This window comes from Bubalus kerabau, chromosome 2, assembly GCF_029407905.1.
Source record: "Bubalus kerabau isolate K-KA32 ecotype Philippines breed swamp buffalo chromosome 2, PCC_UOA_SB_1v2, whole genome shotgun sequence".
NCBI classification, from domain to species: Eukaryota; Metazoa; Chordata; class Mammalia; order Artiodactyla; family Bovidae; genus Bubalus; species Bubalus kerabau.
In genome coordinates, this window is record NC_073625.1 from 133,944,930 (window position 1) to 133,965,183 (window position 20,254).

At 38.1% G+C, this 20,254-nt stretch overlaps 1 protein-coding gene across 1 annotated transcript; it reads right to left on the minus strand.

Annotated features, from left to right (window-relative positions):
- Positions 1-4,792: 4,792 nt before the first annotated feature.
- On the minus strand, positions 4,793-20,249 carry NDUFB5 (NADH:ubiquinone oxidoreductase subunit B5). Its single transcript, XM_055568983.1, has 6 exons — positions 20,018-20,249; positions 12,482-12,570; positions 11,163-11,229; positions 10,339-10,400; positions 9,205-9,311; positions 4,793-5,459 (listed from the first exon to the last, which is right to left on the minus strand). Exons 1-6 carry the CDS (start codon positions 20,139-20,141, stop codon positions 5,339-5,341), a joined length of 570 nt encoding a protein of 189 aa, XP_055424958.1. The 5' UTR covers positions 20,142-20,249; the 3' UTR covers positions 4,793-5,338.
- Positions 20,250-20,254: the final 5 nt, after the last annotated feature.

The window sequence follows — 20,254 nt, forward strand, 5'->3', positions numbered from 1 at the left end:
AGGATTAGAGCCAACCAAATGACTTCATTTTAACTTAATTTCTTTAAAGACCCTATTTCCAAATATAGTCATATTTTGAGAGGCTGGAAGTTAGGATTTCAGCATATGATTTTTTTTTGTGGGGAGCACAGTTCAACCAATTTGTATGTGTGTATATATATATATAAACACACAAATATCTGAACCTAATTAGATGTAGGGCATGCTAAGTTGCTTGAGTCGTGTCTGACTCTTGCAACCCCATGGACTGTAGCCCACCACACTCCTTGAATGTCATGATGAACACACCGAGGAAACCAGAACTGAAGGAGACATGTGTACCCCAATGTTCATCGCAGCACTGTTTATAATAGCCAGGACATGGAAGCAACCTAGATGTCCATCAGCAGACGAATGGATAAAAAAGCTGTGGTACATATACACAATGGAGTATTACTCAGCCATTAAAAAAATACATTTGAATCAGTTCTAATGAGGTGGGTGAAACTGGAGCCTATTATACAAAGTGAAGTAAGTCAGAAAAAAACATGAATACAGTATACTGCTGCCACTGCTGCTAAGTCGCTTCAGTCGTGTCCGACTCTGTGCGACCCCATAGACGGCAGCCCATCAGGCTCCACCGTCCCTGGGATTCTCCAGGCAAGAACACTGGAGTGGGTTGCCATTTCCTTCTCCAATGCATGAAAGTGAAAAGTGAAAGTGAAGTTGCTCAGTCGTGTCCGACTCTTAGTGACTCCATGGACTGCAGCCTACCAGGCTCCTCCGTCCATGGGATTTTCCAGGCAAGGGTACTGGAGTGGGGTGCCATTGCCTTCTCCGTGAATACAGTGTACTAACACATATATATGGAATTTAGAAAGATGGTAACAATAACCCTATATGCGAGACAGCAAAAGAGACACAGATGTATAGAACAGTCTTTTGGACTCTGTGGGAGAAGGCCAGGGTGGGATGATCTGAGAGAAGAGCATTGAAACATGTATATTATCACATGTGAAACAGATCACCAGTCCAAGTTCAATGCATGAGACAGGGTGCTCAGGGCTGGTGCATTGGGATGACCAAGGGGTGGGATGGGGAGGGAAGTGGGAGGGGGGTTCAGGATGGGGAACACACGTAAACCCAAGGCTGATTCATGTCAACGTACGGCAAAAACCACTAAAATGCTGTAAAGTAATTAGCCTCCAATTAAAATAAATACATTTTTAAAAATAAATAAAAAAAAATAAATGTCATGATGAGTGATTTGAAAAACAAAAATGTGATTAAGGTTAATTATAATCCATAATTAGAGGATAATTTCCAATGTCAATGGCTGCTGCTGCTGCTGCTAAGTCGCTTCAGTCGTGTCCGACTCTGTGCGACCCCATAGACGGCAGCCCAACAGGTTCCCCCGTCCCTGGGATTCTCCAGGCAAGAACACTGGAGTGGGTTGCCATTTCCTTCTCCAATGCATGAAAGTGAAAAGTGAAAGTGAAGTCTCTCAGTCGTGTCCGACTCTTAGCAAACCCATGGACTGCAGCCCATTAGGCTCCTCCGCCCATGGGATTTTCCAGGCAAGAGTACTGGAGTGGGGTGCCATTGCCTTCTCCGATGTCAATGGCACTCCTATCTTAATGCAATATACAAGAAATGTCCAAATTCTGGGCATGTACCTGGAGAATATATTAATAATTCATCCCATCATGACCAAATTATTGCCTTTTTAATTCTCCATTTGATTTTATAAAGGAAAGTTTCCATTTGGTACTAATGTTTTTGACACCACTAACCTTTTAAAATTGTCCCTCTTAACAGAGAGCCAGGCCTTAGGCAACAAAATCTAGGTAGAATATAATCCATAGTTATACCTGTGATTGCCATTTAATTGACAAAGGACTTACTTTCTATTCATAGTCATAACATTTTTTTAAAATGTAAGTTTGAAAAGGTCAAATTAAAGAAGATATTAAGTATATATTATATGTGAAAGTAAAAACAGAGACAGATGAAAGTGAGGACTGCAATTTGGAAATAATTATGAGAGAAGAGATTGAGCCCAGGGAATTTATTGCTATACTGCTAACTCCTTGTGATCTCCAGCAGAGAGTATTTGTTTCTAATAAAAACAGTGGTGAATTTACATTGTAGAATTTTATACATTTGACTTTTCTGTAACCTGGAAATAATTTTAAAAACATTGCTCATTGGCTGTAGTCTAACTGTAATCCCATTACTCTTTAAAGTCAACAGGACTGAAGCCGAGATAGTGTGTGTTATTCAGCAATTTTCTTGAAAAAGGATGCAGCATCTCAATCTTTAGTTGACCAAGGTCTGTATCACCTATTACTTAAGTTTGAAAAGGTGTGTAGTAGGCTGTTGTCCCCTTCTCTTCCCACCTTCAATCTCTCCCAGCATCAGGGTCTTTTCAAATGAGTCAGTTCTTCACATCAGGTGGCCAAAGTATTGGAGTTTCAGCTTCAGCATCAGTCCTTCCAATGAATATTCAGGACTGATTTCCTTTAGGATGGACTGGCTGATCTCCTTGCAGTCCAAGGGACTTTCAAGAGTCTTCTCCAACACCACAGTTCAAAAGCATCAGTTCTTTGGCACTCAGCTTTCTTTATGGGCCAACTCTCACATCCATACATGACTACCGGAAAAACCATAGCTTTGACTAGACAGACCTTTGTTGGCAAAGTAATGTCTCTGCTTTTTAATATGATGTCTAGGTTGGTCACAACTTTTCTTCCAAGAAGCAAGCATCTTTTAATTTCATGGCTGAAGTCATCATCTGCAGTGATTTTGGAGCCAAAAAAAAAAAAGTCTGACACTGTTTCCACTGTTTCCCCATCTATTTGCCATGAAGTGACGGGACCAGATGCCATGATCTTAGTTTTCTGAATGTTGAGTTTAGCCAACTTTTTCACTCTCGTCTTTCACTTTCATCAAGAGGTTCTTTAGTTCTTCTTCACTTTCTGCCATAAGGGTGGTATCATCCGTGTATCTGAGGTTATTGATAATTCTCCCGGCAATCTTGATTCCAGCTTGTGCTTTATCCAGTCTAGTATTTCTCATGATGTACTCTGCATTTAAGTTAAATAAGCAGGGTATGGCATCACCGACTCAATGGACATAAGTTTGAGTAAACTCCGGGAGCTGGTGATGGACAGGGAGGGCTGGTGTGCTGCAGTCCATCAGGCTGTAGAGTTGGACATAACTGAGCAATGGAACTGTAACTTAGGTGCTTTACATGCGTCATCCAGTGATCCTCACAACAGTATTGTAGGATGAAGAATTCACATTTTAGAGATAGGGCTTAGAGCAGTGAAGGAATTTTTGCAGTATGAGATAGAGGGAAGATTAAATATAAAGCTTCTGGTGTCTGGCTGGTGCAGCAGATAGCAAATAGATTAGTCATGATTATTGTCACAGTGTTTGGCAAGCTCAGGACTTAGTCTTAAGTCTGTTTAGTTCAAGCCCACGTCTTTATATACCACCACAATGGGCCCTATAGAAACACAGGAAAAGAAAAAACGTAATTTAAGATTCATGTTAAAGCTATGAATCATTCACTAAGTAGATCTTTGTCCCTGTCTACTATGTTCCAGATGCTATGGAAAGAGCTTCCAACCATCCCTTGTCTCCGTGGACTAGCTCAGGATGCCACGAGTTGCTATAGTGCCCTTTCTCCCCAATGCATGTAATTTCCTATTTAATGCCTATTGCCGGTGCTGAAGAGTAAACTCTTTGGAGGAAAATGTCGACTGTGATGACCACTTTATCTCCAGTGGGTATCTTCGTGACCCACTGGAGATAATAAAAAAAGTTTTATTAACGTTTTCCTCCAAGAACACTTTCAAACTGCTTTTAAAAAATCTCTCCATTATATCTGTATATGACCCCAGCTATGCTAAAAAAAAAAAAAGATTCAAGAAAATTTCTCAGATTTCTTTATGGATGGTGGGATTATCAGTATTTCTTGTAACACTTTCTATATCTTCTAGAAGTTTTTGTATATAATAATAGAAAGGAGAAAATAAAAGTTATTAGTGTTGAAAAATAACATGTGAAGTCTAAAAATACTGAACGTAAAGGTACGTAGGTGTAGCATCATGAACAATGTCCTCTGACAAGACTTATCTGCTTCCATGCTCCTTCCCCTCCTACAAAACTGAATGGTTCCTGCAAGCAGGGGCTCAGGGATAGGACATCCTTCTCCCAAATACTCTGGCAGAATTATGAGGTGGTAATTCGATTGCTTCAGGAATCCTCATCAAAATCTGCAAGTAAAAAAAAAATCTGCAAGTAGCTGGGTGAGGCAGCCCTCTTCTGGGGAAATAAGAAAATGCAACCACACCAAAGGATGATGGCTGGATTGTAAACGGCCCTTAGGGCACAAGGTTATTCAAAAGCTATTCACTGAACATGAATTTTGGAAGCTAAAAGTTCATTTTGGAAGTTGAAGCATTAAGTATGTGTCTAAAGTCTCTGAGCTTCAATTTCTCATCTGTAAAATGCAGAAAGTAATAGTACCTCCTAAGGTCATTTTGAAAATAATGTGAGTAAATTCAGTTATTCAGCACAGTGCTCAGCAGACAGTAAATGCTTAATAAATGACGGCCATTATTTTAGCTTTTACTCATTTCACAATTTTTGCAGTGATAATTTTACCTTGTGGAACCCCTCCAGTGTTTACAAAAAAAGACCCTAAGGAATATTGCATATTGCATCTTAAAAAGAAATGAACACGTGTATACATTTAAAAAGAACAATTTATGGCTAAAAACCATGAAAACATTAAACTTTGAGATGTGTTCACTGAAAAATTGTTTATTAAGGTGTTAATGTTTTATACAGTTGATTCAACATTTGTATAACTTAAAATTCTGAGTTGCCCTTGAGTAATCTAGGTATCTACAACACTCACATGTATGTAAATTGCATATTTCCTGATATTCAACATAGGTTTCTCTAACTTCCATTTATCAGACAAGTAAAACATTACACCTTTATAAGTTCACAAATTCCGATTTCTCTGAATTTTTTTTATCATATTCAAACCTTCTTAAAAGAGGAAACTGAAAGCCCCAAACCAGAAACCTGAATCTGCCTTTCACAATATATATCAAGTCATCATGATATACGCTTTAAACATCTTACAACTTCATCAGTTACACCTCAGTAAAGCTGAGGAAAAAAATGAAATCGCACACAAAACAGCCTTAATCTGAACCAATATTGAGAAACAGAGCATTGAAAATGATCTTTCATTTATCACACAGAAAAAATACAGAATATATTTAGTAATTTATTTTCACCTAAAGACAATATACTTTGTACTTAGAGAAACGAAAGATTAGTTGTCAGGGGTTGCTTTTGGAGAACGATCAATAAGTTCCTTATCGATGGTTGGATAGTGAAACCAGGGGCCATCACCTCTTGCTCTCATTAATCTTCGTACTTCCAGCTCCTTTAATCTGTAAGAAATAGAATAGTGATGTTGTGATTACAGCATTTCCAATTATAAATTTAATGAATTATCTCTGTAAAGAACAACCACTTGAGAGTCTTGCTTTTGTGTAAAATATAATGTCCCTCCACAGACCCATGTGTATGCATATATCTGATACACACCTATAAGCAAAATTTGGGACTTATTTTGGCTTTTATTATCTTGCTTATGTAGTTAGCCAATGAATATTATTTTTAATCCCTCAAGCATCACTTGAAATGATAATGAATTCTCTCCTCCTCTCCCTGTTGCTTGTCTGGGCAAATCACTTTCACTTGAACAACGGTAATGCATTTCCTGTCTTCTTGCCTTTTAAATTTTAGGAGACTCATTTACATAATGTCTACTATTATGACTATCTGTTGTGCCAAATGCTAGGAATTAAAAGAGGAACAGGCCTTCCTGAGGAGCGCACATGCCGTCTACACTGGCTGCCCATCACTATTAGGACAGAAGACCTTTTAAGAGCAGGGACGGTGTCTCATTCACTAGCCACCAACATCACACTGAGCCTGGTCAACACTGGACAGACCATCAATACTGGTAAAGAAAAGGAAAACCAGGATAAAGAAAAACGTTCTCCAACTCTAAGATCTACTTATCCGTCCTCCGCCTTCTTTACAAACTGAATAATCTCTGCTCTAGAAAGATAGGTTTTTTTTCACAGCCAAGCCTTTGTGTAAACTACCACACATTCCTGGAATAATCCCTTTTCAATCAGGCCTTTTACTTTCCATTTTTATAGACTACATAGATACTAACTTTTTATATCACTGGAAATTTATCATAGTTATTTATTAACTTTATTAACCTTAACCAGCTTACCAACCCAATCTATGACAGATAATGTATCTTTGCGGTGGTATAAGATAATATATTTATATTTATTAAGAAAATATATTTCTCTTTTGGGGGGATTAAATACAATCTTTTTTACTCTTTAGAATGTAATTATTCAAAATGAAAGTAATTAAAATATTCATCACAGAGACTGGTTAAACAAATTATGGTTCACCCATATAATCGACAGCCTATGCACCTGTTAAAAAGAATGAGGGAAATCTACGTAAATAGTAACATGGAAAGGAGGGGCCAGATATACTGTTAGGTTAAAAAAGCAAGGTATAAAATGAATATGTGCACCATCTTCCCATTTCATTAAAAAACAGAAAAAAGCATTTGTGACTGTGTATATATACACATGAAGAAAGTATTAAAAATTGTGGAGGGTTGAAACTAACAGTTATCTCCCTATGGAAGACAGTCCCTTCCTATTTTATGCCTTTCATTTACGCTTCAGTTTGCTATACACCTAAACATGTATTTTTTAAAAAACTGTAGATACTCCCCATTCCATGCTCACACTGGCATTTTTATTTTAGGGGTAAAAGTCAGGGTCCTGCTTTTATTTTTACTTTGTTTTGAAATTATTCACAATCTCCATATGTCTAAGAAATTTTAGAATCTTGTGTTTTACCAAAGGTATATGTCTGAAGTTCAAAAATGTCCAAAGTTAACCAAATATGAGGCATAATGCTGAACACACTCTTAAATACTTAATAACAGTTCTATATGGTAACTACATATACATGTAATTTTACATCCAGAAAACAAGCTAATCATATGTTCATTTAATCATTTAAATATTCTTCAATATCATAGCAATGTTTGTAAACTACAAAGTTAAAACAGAACAAATGGGAAGTAGATCGGTGTAGCCTGGGGTCAAGAGTTGAGGAAGGGGGTTGACTGAAGGGACAGGAAAGGGACTCACTAGGTGATCGAAATGGCCTGATTGTGGTGATTTCAGTTTATTTTTGTCAAAACTCACTGAACTTAATGGGTACATTTGATTGTATGTAAACCTCACTCCAAACAGCAAAATAAATCTCAAATAAGATCATATTTAAAAGTAGCCAAAGGAAATATGAGCAAACATTAAAAAAATAATTTGGCACTTGTATATTTACTTATTTTATTACTCACAAAGACATATACATGACATAAAATTCTGGAAGCTAAAGAAAAAGACTGACAAACCTAACGATAATTAAACAAGTAATTTATATAAAGTAATTAAAGTATCAGTATCTAGTAAGTGTTCAAAATATATTAGGTATTACTGCACTTTTTTAATCTGAAACATAAAAACACTATGTTGCAAAAAAATTCTATACTGTCAGAAGACAAATGACAAGCCAGAGAAAACAAATCTGCAACAAAAACAAAAGGGGTTATTTTAATCAATGCACAAGTTAGTAGAAAAATGGGCAATTTATAAAAAAGAAATACAAATAGCCAATAGATGATGAAAATATGCACAACTCTGCCAAAAAATACAGAATTGAAATGATGAGATAACATTTTCAATGACCTTATGAGCAAAAATACTTAGGTTTGATAAATTCCTTTACTGGGAAAGGTATGGAGAAACAGAATTAATTACTATGTATTGATGACAGAAAAGACAACTGGTACAACTTTTTAAAGAGGAATCTGACAAGAGCTATCTGAAATGTAAAGCATGGGCTTCCCTGGTGGCTCAGTGGTAGAGAATCTGCCTGCCAGTGCAGGAGATAAAGGTTCAATCCCTGGTCTGGGAAGATCCCACATGCCTTGGAGCAACTAGGCCTGTGTGCCACAACTATTGGACCACTGCTCTGGAGCCCGCATGCCCCAGCTACTGGAGCCCACGCACCCTAGAGCCCATGCTTTACAAGAGAGGCTACCACAATGAGAAGCCCATGCACCACAACTGGGGAGTGGCCCTGCTTGTCACCAACCAGAGAAAAGCCTGTACAGCAAAGAAGACCCAGCACAGCCAAAAATAAACAAATACATTTTTTAAAAATGTAAAGCATAACATGTGGTTAACAGAGCCACTGCCAGGAATTTATATTCCAGATATACTGAATAAATATGCAAAATATATATGTAAGGATATTCAGCACAGCACAATCTACAATATCAAAAAACTTGAAAAGAACCTAAAAACCAACAAGAGGTCCCCTACTGGTTAAAAAAATTAAGGCACATCCATGCAGTGCACTATTGGAAAGAATGGAGTATATGCTATTACAGAAGATCATCAAGATAGAGTAGGCCCTCCCTATCCTCGGAGGGCTGACTGTTCTACACCATTTTATACAGAGACTGGAGCATCCTCAGATTTCTGATATCTGCTGGAGGTGCTGGAACCAATCTCTCACAGATACCAAGGGATGACTATGTATTTACATGAAATGAAAAAACACACAGAACAGTGTTGATAACAGGATTCCATTTGTGTTAATACATTTTGTAAATGATATATACAATATATATTTTTAATGTAAAAACTTTTTCCTAGGAATGTATACAAGAAATCATTATTAAATAGTGGTCACCTTGAAGGATCATATTGGGTGCAGAAGAAAAGGGAATTGCAGGGAGAAGGGGAAGGAGAGGGCTGCTTTGCACTTAAAAGAGTCAGGACATTTCAAAAAAAGAATTCCTTGTAATAATGTGACAGATATTATCCCAAATAGTCTCCTAGTCTCCAATGCATCATCTCCACTCTAAAGATGGTGAAGATCCTCTCGCCATCTTCACCCTTTTACACAGAGCATCTTACAGTGTTGAAGAAATTGTTTTATTAAATTTCTTCCAGTGGTTTGCAACTGTAGCAAAGGATTTTCTTCCCTGCACTCCACCCCCCACCCTTCTTTTACCGTAATTCAGCCTTTTCAGCTTCAATTTGTAGGATAGCCATTGTTCTTTCATAATTCTTTTCAGGACCATCAAAGAAAGTTCGGGCAATCCATCTTGATATAGGATGCTACAAGAGAAAATTTGTTTTAAGATTAGTGTCTAAAAAGTACATCGCTTTTCCAGTGTACTGTTTTCCTAAAAGGACCATCTCAGGTTAATCAGTAATACTTTTATGTAATCCGTTCTGTAGATACTGTATTTGTCTTCATTTACAGGTGAGCAAATTCTACAAGACTGTACAGTTACTAGGTTGCAGTGTCTGGACTCAGGCCAGTCTGACTCCAAAACTTGTGCTCGTTCTTATTACACTTTGCTCTGAGTATCATAAGTGGCAGATTTCAGCGTGAAAGCTGGGGTTTGGTGATCCCAAAATGGAGCTGTTTTTACCAGTGAGCAAAGATAAGCTAATTGTATGGCTTTACCTTAAGATTTAATAATGAAATATTTCTTTTCTAAAATGTAATTCATTCAGATAACAAAACATGGAAACACACTGTAATCAAGGCCATCTTACTACAACACTTATAAAGACAAGTAACAGAATTAATCTGGGACTTTAGTAGCAATGACAGTATGGTAAAATGATTAATTCATAGTGCAGGTGCTGCAGTCAAGACCCTCTAGGTTCCAATACTGACCCTATCCCTGAAACAGGTCACCTACCTCCTTTTAAGATTGAGCTTCCTCAGCTTTAAAGTGGGAAAAATAATAGTACTATTTACGTGGAATGAGATAATATTTGTAAAACGCTATCAAAATGCCTGCTACACAGTGAGTATTCAACAAATCACAGCCAGCATTAGTATCAGGACAATTTTTCCTATGGTGTAGAACACAGGATAAATTTTGTTACTATGCTAGGTTAATAACATAGTACAGAGTCGGTCTTTAAAAAATCATGAAACTTAAGGTAATATAACAATGCAGATAATTACCCAAAGAAATTGCTTATAAAAAGTGAATACAAAATGCATCATCTATTTGATATAAAAAACTGAATTTAAAACTGTATCACAATTGCTAAATTAAGCTATTAACCAGTACACTGACAAGGCACCTAACCCTGCAAATAACTCTTAATGACCTATACCAACCTTGAAATATTCCCAGTGTTCTGGGACGTAGCCTTCTGGAATTTCTGCCAACTCAGCTTCACCTAGTAAGAGAAAACACTGATGTTCAACTTTAGTAACAGGAGTTTATGTTAATTTTTCACCATTTAAATAAAAAACCTATCTCTTGTGGTTTTAAAGAACCTTTTGTTTTGTAGCAATGAAGATGTCTAATATTTTAAATTCACTTCAATCTGGTGGAAAATCATTCACTATATATTTTTTTAGATGTCTTCTATGTGTAAGGCTTTGCATATAGGCATTATACAAGAGTTCTCATTTTGTTTTTATTTAGTGTAACGATATAATAAAAAACAAATTATTCCTCTGAGTTTCCCTAAAACTCCTAAACAAAATATTCAAGGATTCAAGTTTTAGAAGTACTTCGAGCAGAATTTCCCAGGAAAACCTAGTATTTACTGTCATTCACAAATCCATTCTTTTAAGAAGATTATAACTTTCTATATTCCAGGATGGATAAAAAAATTTGTTCTATCCCTCAGCTTGTTTTCCACCTGTATTTCTGTTTTCCTCATTCAGACTTATCAAAGCTGGTTTGAGAAGGAGGAAGAAGTCAGGTCTTTAATGTGGTCTATAAAGTCAGTGACCTTAAAGGTTTTTGGGGGAAAAAAGTTAGAAGAAGAACCACCATACATTACTGCAGATTAAGATTTGGTTGACATGAATTCTCATGCGTAAGTTTTTTATTTAAAGAACCATCTCTTCAATATCCATAATTTCTTTTTTATATTAATGTACACAGGTCTTAAAAACTTACTAGTCTAGTTGGAGGGGAAGATACTCACCAATGAATACATTTATCAAAGTTATGCCAATTGCTACTGGAATCCCAGTCAATAAAATGTAGAATCTCTGTTAAGATTAAAAAAGAAAAAAAAAGTTTTCACATAACCGTTTCCTATCTTTCCTCACACTCAAACTACCCTCATTACATGATTTCCTTATATTTCTTATAAAATAAACTTGCCAAATTGGAGATGTGATATAAAGCGATATATTTCTATAATTTCCTTTTGCTCTAGTTTTTAGATGCCTACATTTAGCATCAAAAATTAAAGGAAAAAGTCAGATTTCACAAGTATAATGCAATATATATTTAAGTGATTTTTCAATTTCTAGTTAAAGCAATGTATTAAAGGACATTGATTTATTTAGCTGTGTTTGTCCAGTCTTAGCAGTGGCATACTGGATCTTCCTTGAGTCATACAGGACCTTGTTGCAGAGCATGGACTCTCTAGTTGTGGCTTGCAGGTTTAGCTGCTCTGCTTCACATGAGAGATCTTAGTTCCCTGACTAGGGATGGAATGCTCATTCCCTACATTGCAAGATGGATTCTTAACCACTGGACCACCAGGGAAGTCCCAGAAATTTTTATATTAAGAATAAAAATATAAGAAGATGAAGATGATTTCTAGAGTTTGAGTTGGTCATCACAAAAAAAGGGGGAGGTCAACCACCGGCAAGAAGAAGGGCATTACGTACAATAGGAGGCAGGGGAGGGTCTAAGGGGCAGCCAGTGGGTCATAGCTTTAGGAACAGTGGCAGAGTCCAGACAATCTTCCACCTTCTAAGTCTTTACTTTTCCTTATAGAGTCTTGAGATACAAATATATGGTTAATACCCTGCTTCACTCTCTGAGATCAATGTTCTTAAACAACAAAGAATTAAAAAATCATCTCAAAATAATGGAGTTACATATTTAAAGAAGTCCTTCAATGAGTTCTTTGCTAATTTAAAGAATATTTTAGTAATATAAATAATTATTACCAAATGAATCCATTTTCAGTTTTAAAATTTATAGACTTGGAGGGGGGCAGAGAACACAGCTGATTATTTCAAAACCCCATAATCTTGAGAAGAGAGAAATAGCTCAATTTATACCTCCAATATGTCTGAATTTTTCTTGAAAAAAGGAAAGTCTCACTAATTTAAAAATAAATTCAATAACAAACCAGACCTTACTACAAAACCTTGGTATTTTCTGAGAAAAGGAATATGCATTTACAAAACAGAATCTTTTGTAAAAGAAAGATGTTTACTGAATAGGAAAAAAAAAAATTCCTATTTATACGTAGAGTTTAGTTCAATAAAAGTTTTAACTCACCAGTAATTTCAAAAAACGTTTGTCATAGAATCCGGAAGGCTTGATAATAAACAGTCTTTTCCCATGGTCTCCACTGTGTCGCACAGGAGCTAAAAATATTAAGTTACCCTGTTATATACAAGGCTTATATGGATATATTGTTATATTTGGAGATAAAAATCAGATTATAAGAAAATGTACGTGCATAAATGTTTAATATGAATCATGATAAAGCATCCCTTCTCTGCCAAAATATATATGTGTGTGTTTAAGATGTACTGTTCTAAACTTTAACTCTCCTCATTTTTATTCAACATTGTCATTTTTATTCATCAATATTCAAGACATTTATTGAAAAAATATCTAAATGATTATTAGAATTTGTTCCAGTAGCAGGTAGGAAGATCAGAGACTCTTGGTGGATCACAGAACTCTTTACTTATCTCTGCAATAAATATTTGCTAATGCTGCAAAAGAATTTAAATTGTCTGATATGATGAGGCAATATACATTAGGGACTTGATGCAAAATAAATGGAAAGATAATTATTCAATCCAGCAGGAATTTGAACTATTAAAGGAATTTCAGTCATAATAGATGTCGGAAAGATTGTACCCACTGCTCAAACTTAAATGTCAGGGACGACCTCCACCCTCCTGAAATCTACTGTTTAGACCCAGATGACATCTTATCCTCCAAAAAACCAAACGCTTCCCAGCTAAGACGAGAGCTCTCCTACCTTTGAACTGCTGTATACTCTACTGGTGTGCAAACCTGCTTTAATTGCCCCACTGAAATCTAAGTACCTTGAAAACAAGAACTGCCTTTTAAAATTTGCTATTACCTGCAGCAGCTTGCAATGAACTTAGAAGGTTAATTCACAAGAGAATTAGAAGCTAGCATGAATTTACTAAGTATAAATCACACTACTAAGGCCTCTAAAATAACAAGAGAATTTGACAAGGTAAGTATGTAGTTCGATAAATCATTCGAAAGATACAACAGAAATTTTTGTGGAGGAGATTAAAAAAATGGGCTGGATAATAGTACAAACCACTCACTAATTCAATAAATATTTAAGTGCCCACTATGTACAGGTCTTTGCTAGGTATATAGCATAAAAGGTATATAGATCCTGCTGGGAGAGAAAAAGTAGATAACAAAATTACAAATCTATAAGGACAACAAAGGAAAGAAAGGAATACAGTATCAGAAAAGAACAGGCCCCAATTAAAGTTCCTCTTTAGACAGGTTGGTGGGGTCTTAGGGGAGTACAAGGAAGGTACATTATAAACCCAGAGAAGTAGCAAGTTAGATAAAACTGGTAATGGGTAACTGGCTGATCATACCCAAAAGCTACAGATTACTCATGCAGTAACCTGCCAGAGGGTTCTCTCACGATTTCTATGAATGGCCTAGATGAGGTGGAGATGGTATTCCTGACATTACAGAGCTACTGCTATAAGAGTGGCTACCACACCAGTGATGAAATAGGATCCTCCCCAAATCCCTCCTACTGCATTTACAAAAGGCTGAATCTAAAAGGATTAAGTATAGTAAGTGGGAAGTCCTGCCTGAACCATCCAGAAATTTAGTTGCTCACAAACTTAAGAAAAGTCATTGGTGGAAGTTCTCTGATGGTCCAGTGGTGAGGATTCTGGGCTTTCACTGCTGTGGCCCAGGTTCAGTCCCTGGTCCGGGAACTGAGATCTGGCAAGCCCTGTGGTGCGAGCAAAAAGAAAGAAAGGAAAAGAAAAGTCACTGGTGTCACGTGGTTACCAAAAAAAGGTAATCCAATCTTAATCTGATGTACCAGAAATACAGGGTCAAAACAGAAGGAGCCCTCAACCCATCTCTTAACTAGACCTGCTGAAGCGTGTCCATCCTCGAGTACACTGTTTTAGAGGGACAGTCTGGAGCATGCCCCAAGTTAGGCAACTAGGATGGCAAACACGCTGGAAACTGACCTGCTGAAAACATGGAAGCTTACTGGTCTACAAAAAAGAAGTCAGGGCGGAGACCAGACAAGTGTCTCTAAATAGCTGAGGGTTGTCAACTGACAAGGGCTGTGCTGAACTGAAAGGAAGAACTAGGATCAATGTGTGAAAGAGCATTTTTAGCTTAATACAAGAAAGAAGTTTCTGACAATTTTAGCAGTGGAAAATAAAACTGAACTGCCTCTCCAACCCCCACTCTGAAGTTATTTGAGTGTCAATAATGGAATATAACAATGCATACTACAGGGGGTTGGCCTAGAAGATTTCTAAGATCTTTTCTCTCAAAGAATCTGACAGATGGCTCCTCTTAGAATAAAAAGACATATCTTTCCTACTGGTCAATCTGAATGATTTCCTTCCATCATTAAGAACTCCTTCCTGCCTTCATGTTTTTGCTCTTACTTTCTCCTTTGCCTGAAAGCTTTTCCTTAGGCTCTTTGAATGGCCACCTCCTCATCCCATCCTTCAGAGATAAGATCAAATGTCACCTCTTCAAAGAAGTCTTCTCTGACTACCCTATCCAAAGCTGGTCGCCTACTTATTCTCCTTAATGTCATCTGGTTATTTCCTTTAGAACAATAAGCGCTAAGCTGAATTATTCAGTACTGTATCTCCAGTGCTCTTTGGTGTCTGCAAGTGGCAGGAGCTCCCTATCATCGAATTTACATTTCTTAAGTAAATAAAAAGTTGGGAGGGAATCTTTTTTGGGCCCTGAAAGTAAATTCAGAAGAGACAGTATAGTCTCAACTTTCCCTTTCAGACAGAAACATATACACACAAACATACATACAAGGATTAAACTCTATGTGGGGTTTTAGGGACAACTGTTTATGAATGCAAGTATTAACAAATACAGAAACTATAACAGAAAAAAAATTATGGAGGAAAGTTTGGACTGGCTGCATTCTAGCAATATTAAACAGTAATGTAAACTTCTTGCTTTCATCACATATAATTAACTCTACTGTTGAACAACAAATATTCATGTCATTAAAATGTACCAGATAACTGTTATACTATTAACTGTTCTAAAAGATACCTTATAGTACTAAATTCTTTTCATGATTTGTTGTTGTATTAACAGTAGGACCATCTGCTTACAGTCTAAAATCATTAGCGTGAACACTGCTTACAACCAGCTGGCTGGCAGGATTTCTGGAACTCAGATCCTTCTGCCACAAAAACAGGCATTTCCTACCACTCTCTAAAGCCTGGAATTTCTCAATTAGGTATTCATTAATTATGTGAAAGTAAGGTTTCAATAACCATTTTTTTTTAATGTAAATAACTTCAGGAAAGTTATGTTGTGGACAACTGTGATACTTGTGAGGATCAAATAGTTCAATGTAAGATTTTTGTGTGTGTCTCTAAGACAACCCCCAAAACTAATTTTCTTTCCCTCATTCTCTGACTATTCCCAGTTAATTGTACCACCAACTCAATTACCCAGACTAAAAATCTCATTTGTCTTCCTACACCTCATCCATCAGTTGTCAAGGCCTCTTGACTCTAAAATTCAAACTTTCCATTCTCTCCATGCCCATTTCACCTCACTGGCTAAGTAATCAACACGCTTGATAAGTCAACCACATATTCAGATGCATCTTCCTAAAACATACGACTGATGCTGCTCTTCTGCTAAATACTCTCGGCTGCCTACCAAATTGTTAAGATACTTTGGCTTTGTATTCAGCGTGTATGTGCTAAGTCGCTTCAGTCATTCATATCTGAATCTTTGCAACCCCATGGACTGTAGCCTGCCAGGCTCCTCTGTCCATGGGATTCTCCAGGCAAGAATACTGGAGTGGGTTGCCGTGCCCTCCTTCAGGGATCTTCCAACCTCCTTCAGGGATCTTCCTAACCAGTGATCGAACCAGCGTCTCTTATATCTCCTGTATCAGCAGGCAGGTTTTTTATTTTTACCACTAGCGCCATCTGGGAAGCCCTTTTGTATTCACCCGCTCCCCTAATGTGGTCCTGACTTCCCTTTTTGCAGCCTTCTCTCTCAGCACCTACCAATTCCAAGAGCCCCATTTTCAGATGTATCAGAAAACACATCCTTTACCTTTCTGACAATTACACCTCTTAAAACTGTCCCTAGAACCTATTAACATGCCCCATCATCCATGTCTGAACTAAGTCCACACTGCTTTGTTTATAAAATCATTTTAATACTCTTCTCAGGTTTTCAAGTCATAATATACCAACATCAGCCTTCAACACAAAAAGTTCTCTGCAGCTGAGGAGAGAACTTAAGCTCATTTCTAGAAACTTAATAATTTAATTAAATAGAATACTTTATGGCACCCCACTCCAGTACTCTTGCCTGGAAAATCCCATGGACGGAGGAGCCTGGAAGGCTGCAGTCTATGGGGTCACTTAGGGTCGGACATGACTGAGCGACTTCACTTTCACTTTTCACTTTCATGCATTGGAGAAGGAAATGGCAACCCACTCCAGTGTTCTTGCCTGGAGAATCCCAGGGACAGCAGAGCCTGGTGGGCTGCCATCTATGGGGTTGCACAGAGTCGGACACGACTGAAGCGACTTAGCAGCAGCAATCTGTGCTGAGGGTGATGATAACATGGCAGCACTAAATGTTTAAGAAAGTTGCGGCCACGGGGCCTTGAAGAAGGTAATGCTCGGGGCTGCAGACCCTCCCCACTCACTCTTTACCACTACCTTTGAGGTAAGTTAAAATTATCACTCTTTTTTTTAAAACAGTTCTTATGGTAAGAGATGTTTACTTCAAAATAACATTTCTAGAAAGATGCAAAATTATGCAGAAGCACATCTCAGGGTTATAAATACTTGTCAGTGAGAATGAGACTGGTTTTATTTCCCTGTCAAGTCAACAGAATATAAGCACATTTGTAGTAAAAATCCTCTTAAAAATAAAATCCTCCATTTTTAAAGATGAAGAACTGTAGGTTCTGAGTAATTAAGAGCCTTTTACTTAATTTCCAAGATGTGATGACCCAAATTCACAAAATTATTGAATTCTGGAGCCAGAATTGAAACCTAGGCAGTCCAGCTCCAGAGGAAACAAAAGCAGCAAAGGCTGTCTACTCTGCTGGATCTTACATTCTCAGAGAGGCAGAGAATGTGTGCAGGTGTGCCTGCATGCACTCAATTGCTTAGTCGTATCCAACTCTTTGTGACCCCATGGACTGCAGCCGGCCAGGCTTCTCTGTTCATGGGATTTCCCAGGCAGGAACACTGAAGTGGGTTGCTATTTCCTTCTCCAGGGGATCTTCCTGACCCAGGGATCAAACCCACATCTCTTGCATCTCCTGTACTGGCAGGCAGATTATTTACTACTGTGCCACCTTGGAAGCCCAGAGGCAGGCATAAACAATATAAAGCAGATTATGAACTTTTATTCCACAGTGACAGATTAGGCTTCACACGCAAGATACTTTTGAAAGCAGGTACACAGCTAAAACACAGTAACACTCACTACAGCTATTATATCCTTTTCTGCTCTCAGTGGAAAGGGTGTAGATTACCTGCAAGGATCCTTCCAGAACTTCAAGAACAGGGAGTAGCGTATAAACAGAATCTAGGAGTGAAATTTTACCTCTGTTTAGGGAAATAGATGGGGAAACAGTGTCAGACTTTATTTTTGGGGGCTCCAAAATCACTGCAGATGGTGACTGCAGCCATGAAATTAAAAGACGCTTACTCCTTGGAAGGAAAGTTATGAGCAACCTAGATAGCATATTGAAAAGCAGAGACATTACTTTGCCAACAAAGGTCCGTCTAGTCAAGGCTATGGTTTTTCCAGCGGTCATGTATGGATGTGCAAGTTGGACTGTGAAGAAAGCTGAGCGCCGAAGAACTGATGCTTTTGAACTGTGGTGTTGGAGAAGACTCTTGAGAGTCCATGGACTGCAAGGAGATCCAACCAATCCATTCTAAAGGAGATCAGTCCTGGGTGTTCTTCGGAAGGACTGATGCTGACGCTGAAACTCCAGTACTTTGGCCACCTCATGTGAAGAGTTGACTCATTGGAAAAGACTCTGATGCTGGTAGGGATTGGGGGCAGGAGGAGAAGGGGACGACAGAGGATGAGATGGCTGGATGGCATCACCGACTCGATGGACAAGAGTATGGGTGAACTCCGGGAGTTGGTGATGGACAGGGAGGCCTGGTGTGTTGCAATTCATGGGGCGCAAAGAGTCGGAGACGACTGAGCGACTGAACTGAACCGAATCTCCAGATAGGCATGATCAAACACTATGGGGCAGCAGCGGGTATGTGAAGAGGGTATGTGTAATCAGAAAAGACTTACAAAGGACTTTTATCAAGGAATGTGAGCACACGTGGCTTTGTAGCAGGTTCAAATTTCTGCTGGAAATTCATTGAATACCATTGGTCCTTTCCATCATTTTTCCATTAAGTCTCTATGTATAATGCCTCTTCATGTGAAATGACATAACTCAAATTAAATTGGGAGAAGAGCAGTAAACAGAAAAAGATATTTTTAAGTTGGAGAGGAACCTTTCTGCCTTTAAATTTCACTTCTGTATCTACATCTATTGTATAGGACAAATAGCTTACAGCACATTTTCGATCAAGAGGATTAAATGAATATCATTAATATCTATATGATGTCCAGCACATAATACATGCTCAATAAGTGTTAGCTGTCATTATTATTATTAAGTTTAATACAGTAGTGAATTATTTTTGTAATAATTGAGTTACAGTTTCCTCATCTGTAAAATGGGGATAACATTGTATTCACTTTGCAGAAACCAAGAGGGAATCAGACTGAATGCAAAGCATTTGATGCTTTGCTATTAATATTATGATTATTCATTCCCCTTGAGTTCAATCCACAGTCTCCAAGAGGCTCCAAAAACCCTTCCACGACTGCCCTGACTTTCCTAGGACCTAGGAAAAGACCTAAGATCTTCATATAGGTCCCTTCCTCTCTAACCAAACATTAAGAATAATTATTTTGTGACTGCATTGATATAAAACGAATACAATTCAGGCTAGATTTACCATCACATACGCATTAACATTACAGTCCTTTACCTTCTGATTTTAAAATAAATGTAAATGAAAATATTTTCGTGGACACCTGAAAGTATTATGAAGACGGATCACTGTGCCTAGAGAAGGAATTAGCTCCGAGCTCTTCACATGACCATATATTAGAATTAGCATCGGCAGGATCCTCAGCAACATGACTTCCCACCTTGTGAGAGTAAAATCTAGCGCAGGTGCAAAATACAAAGAATCGTGTGCCTGAGAAACAGAGGTCTTAGTTCTTTGCTTTCTAACCTCTTTCTAACCTCAGCTTCATCCACAGATTAGCAACAGGATAGGTGAATGACAAAGCGTCTCAAAAATTCTAATTAATTACTTAAATACGATCGACCTGATTACTTCAGGAAAGCCCTCAGTTTCCTCATGCTCCTTCTCACAAACCCCAAGTCCTCAATTTATTCCCGGCTCCCTCCGGATTCCACCAAGGTCACCCGGGAAGAGCCCTCCATCTCTCCTCCCGCGTTCCCTAATCTCGCTTTCTCCCAGAGCTAGTACTCACCGACAGTCTTCGGAAAGTCACGGGTGAGGAAGCCTCCGAATCCAAGTCGAGTGCCAAGACGGCGGCCAGACAGAGCGGCCACTGCAGAAACCGAAGCCCGATGCAAAAGACTCATGGCCGCCATGGCTACTACGGGCAAGAGAACACGGGGGAGAGTAACGGAGGCCGAGAGAGCCAATCTTCCAAAGAGGGCGAACCCGGAAAAGAGCCATGTTGACTGAGGGCAAAGTCAATTCC

Coding starts and splice junctions, on each gene's coding strand:
- NDUFB5 (XM_055568983.1), bottom strand. CDS start 20,141: ATGGCGGCCATGAGTCTTTTGCATCGGGCTTCGGTTTCTGCAGTGGCC. Junction 12,571..20,017: donor TGACTTTCCGAAGACTGTCG/GTGAGTACTAGC, acceptor TAATATTTTTAG/CTCCTGTGCGACACAGTGGA. Junction 11,230..12,481: donor AACGTTTTTTGAAATTACTG/GTGAGTTAAAAC, acceptor TAATCTTAACAG/AGATTCTACATTTTATTGAC.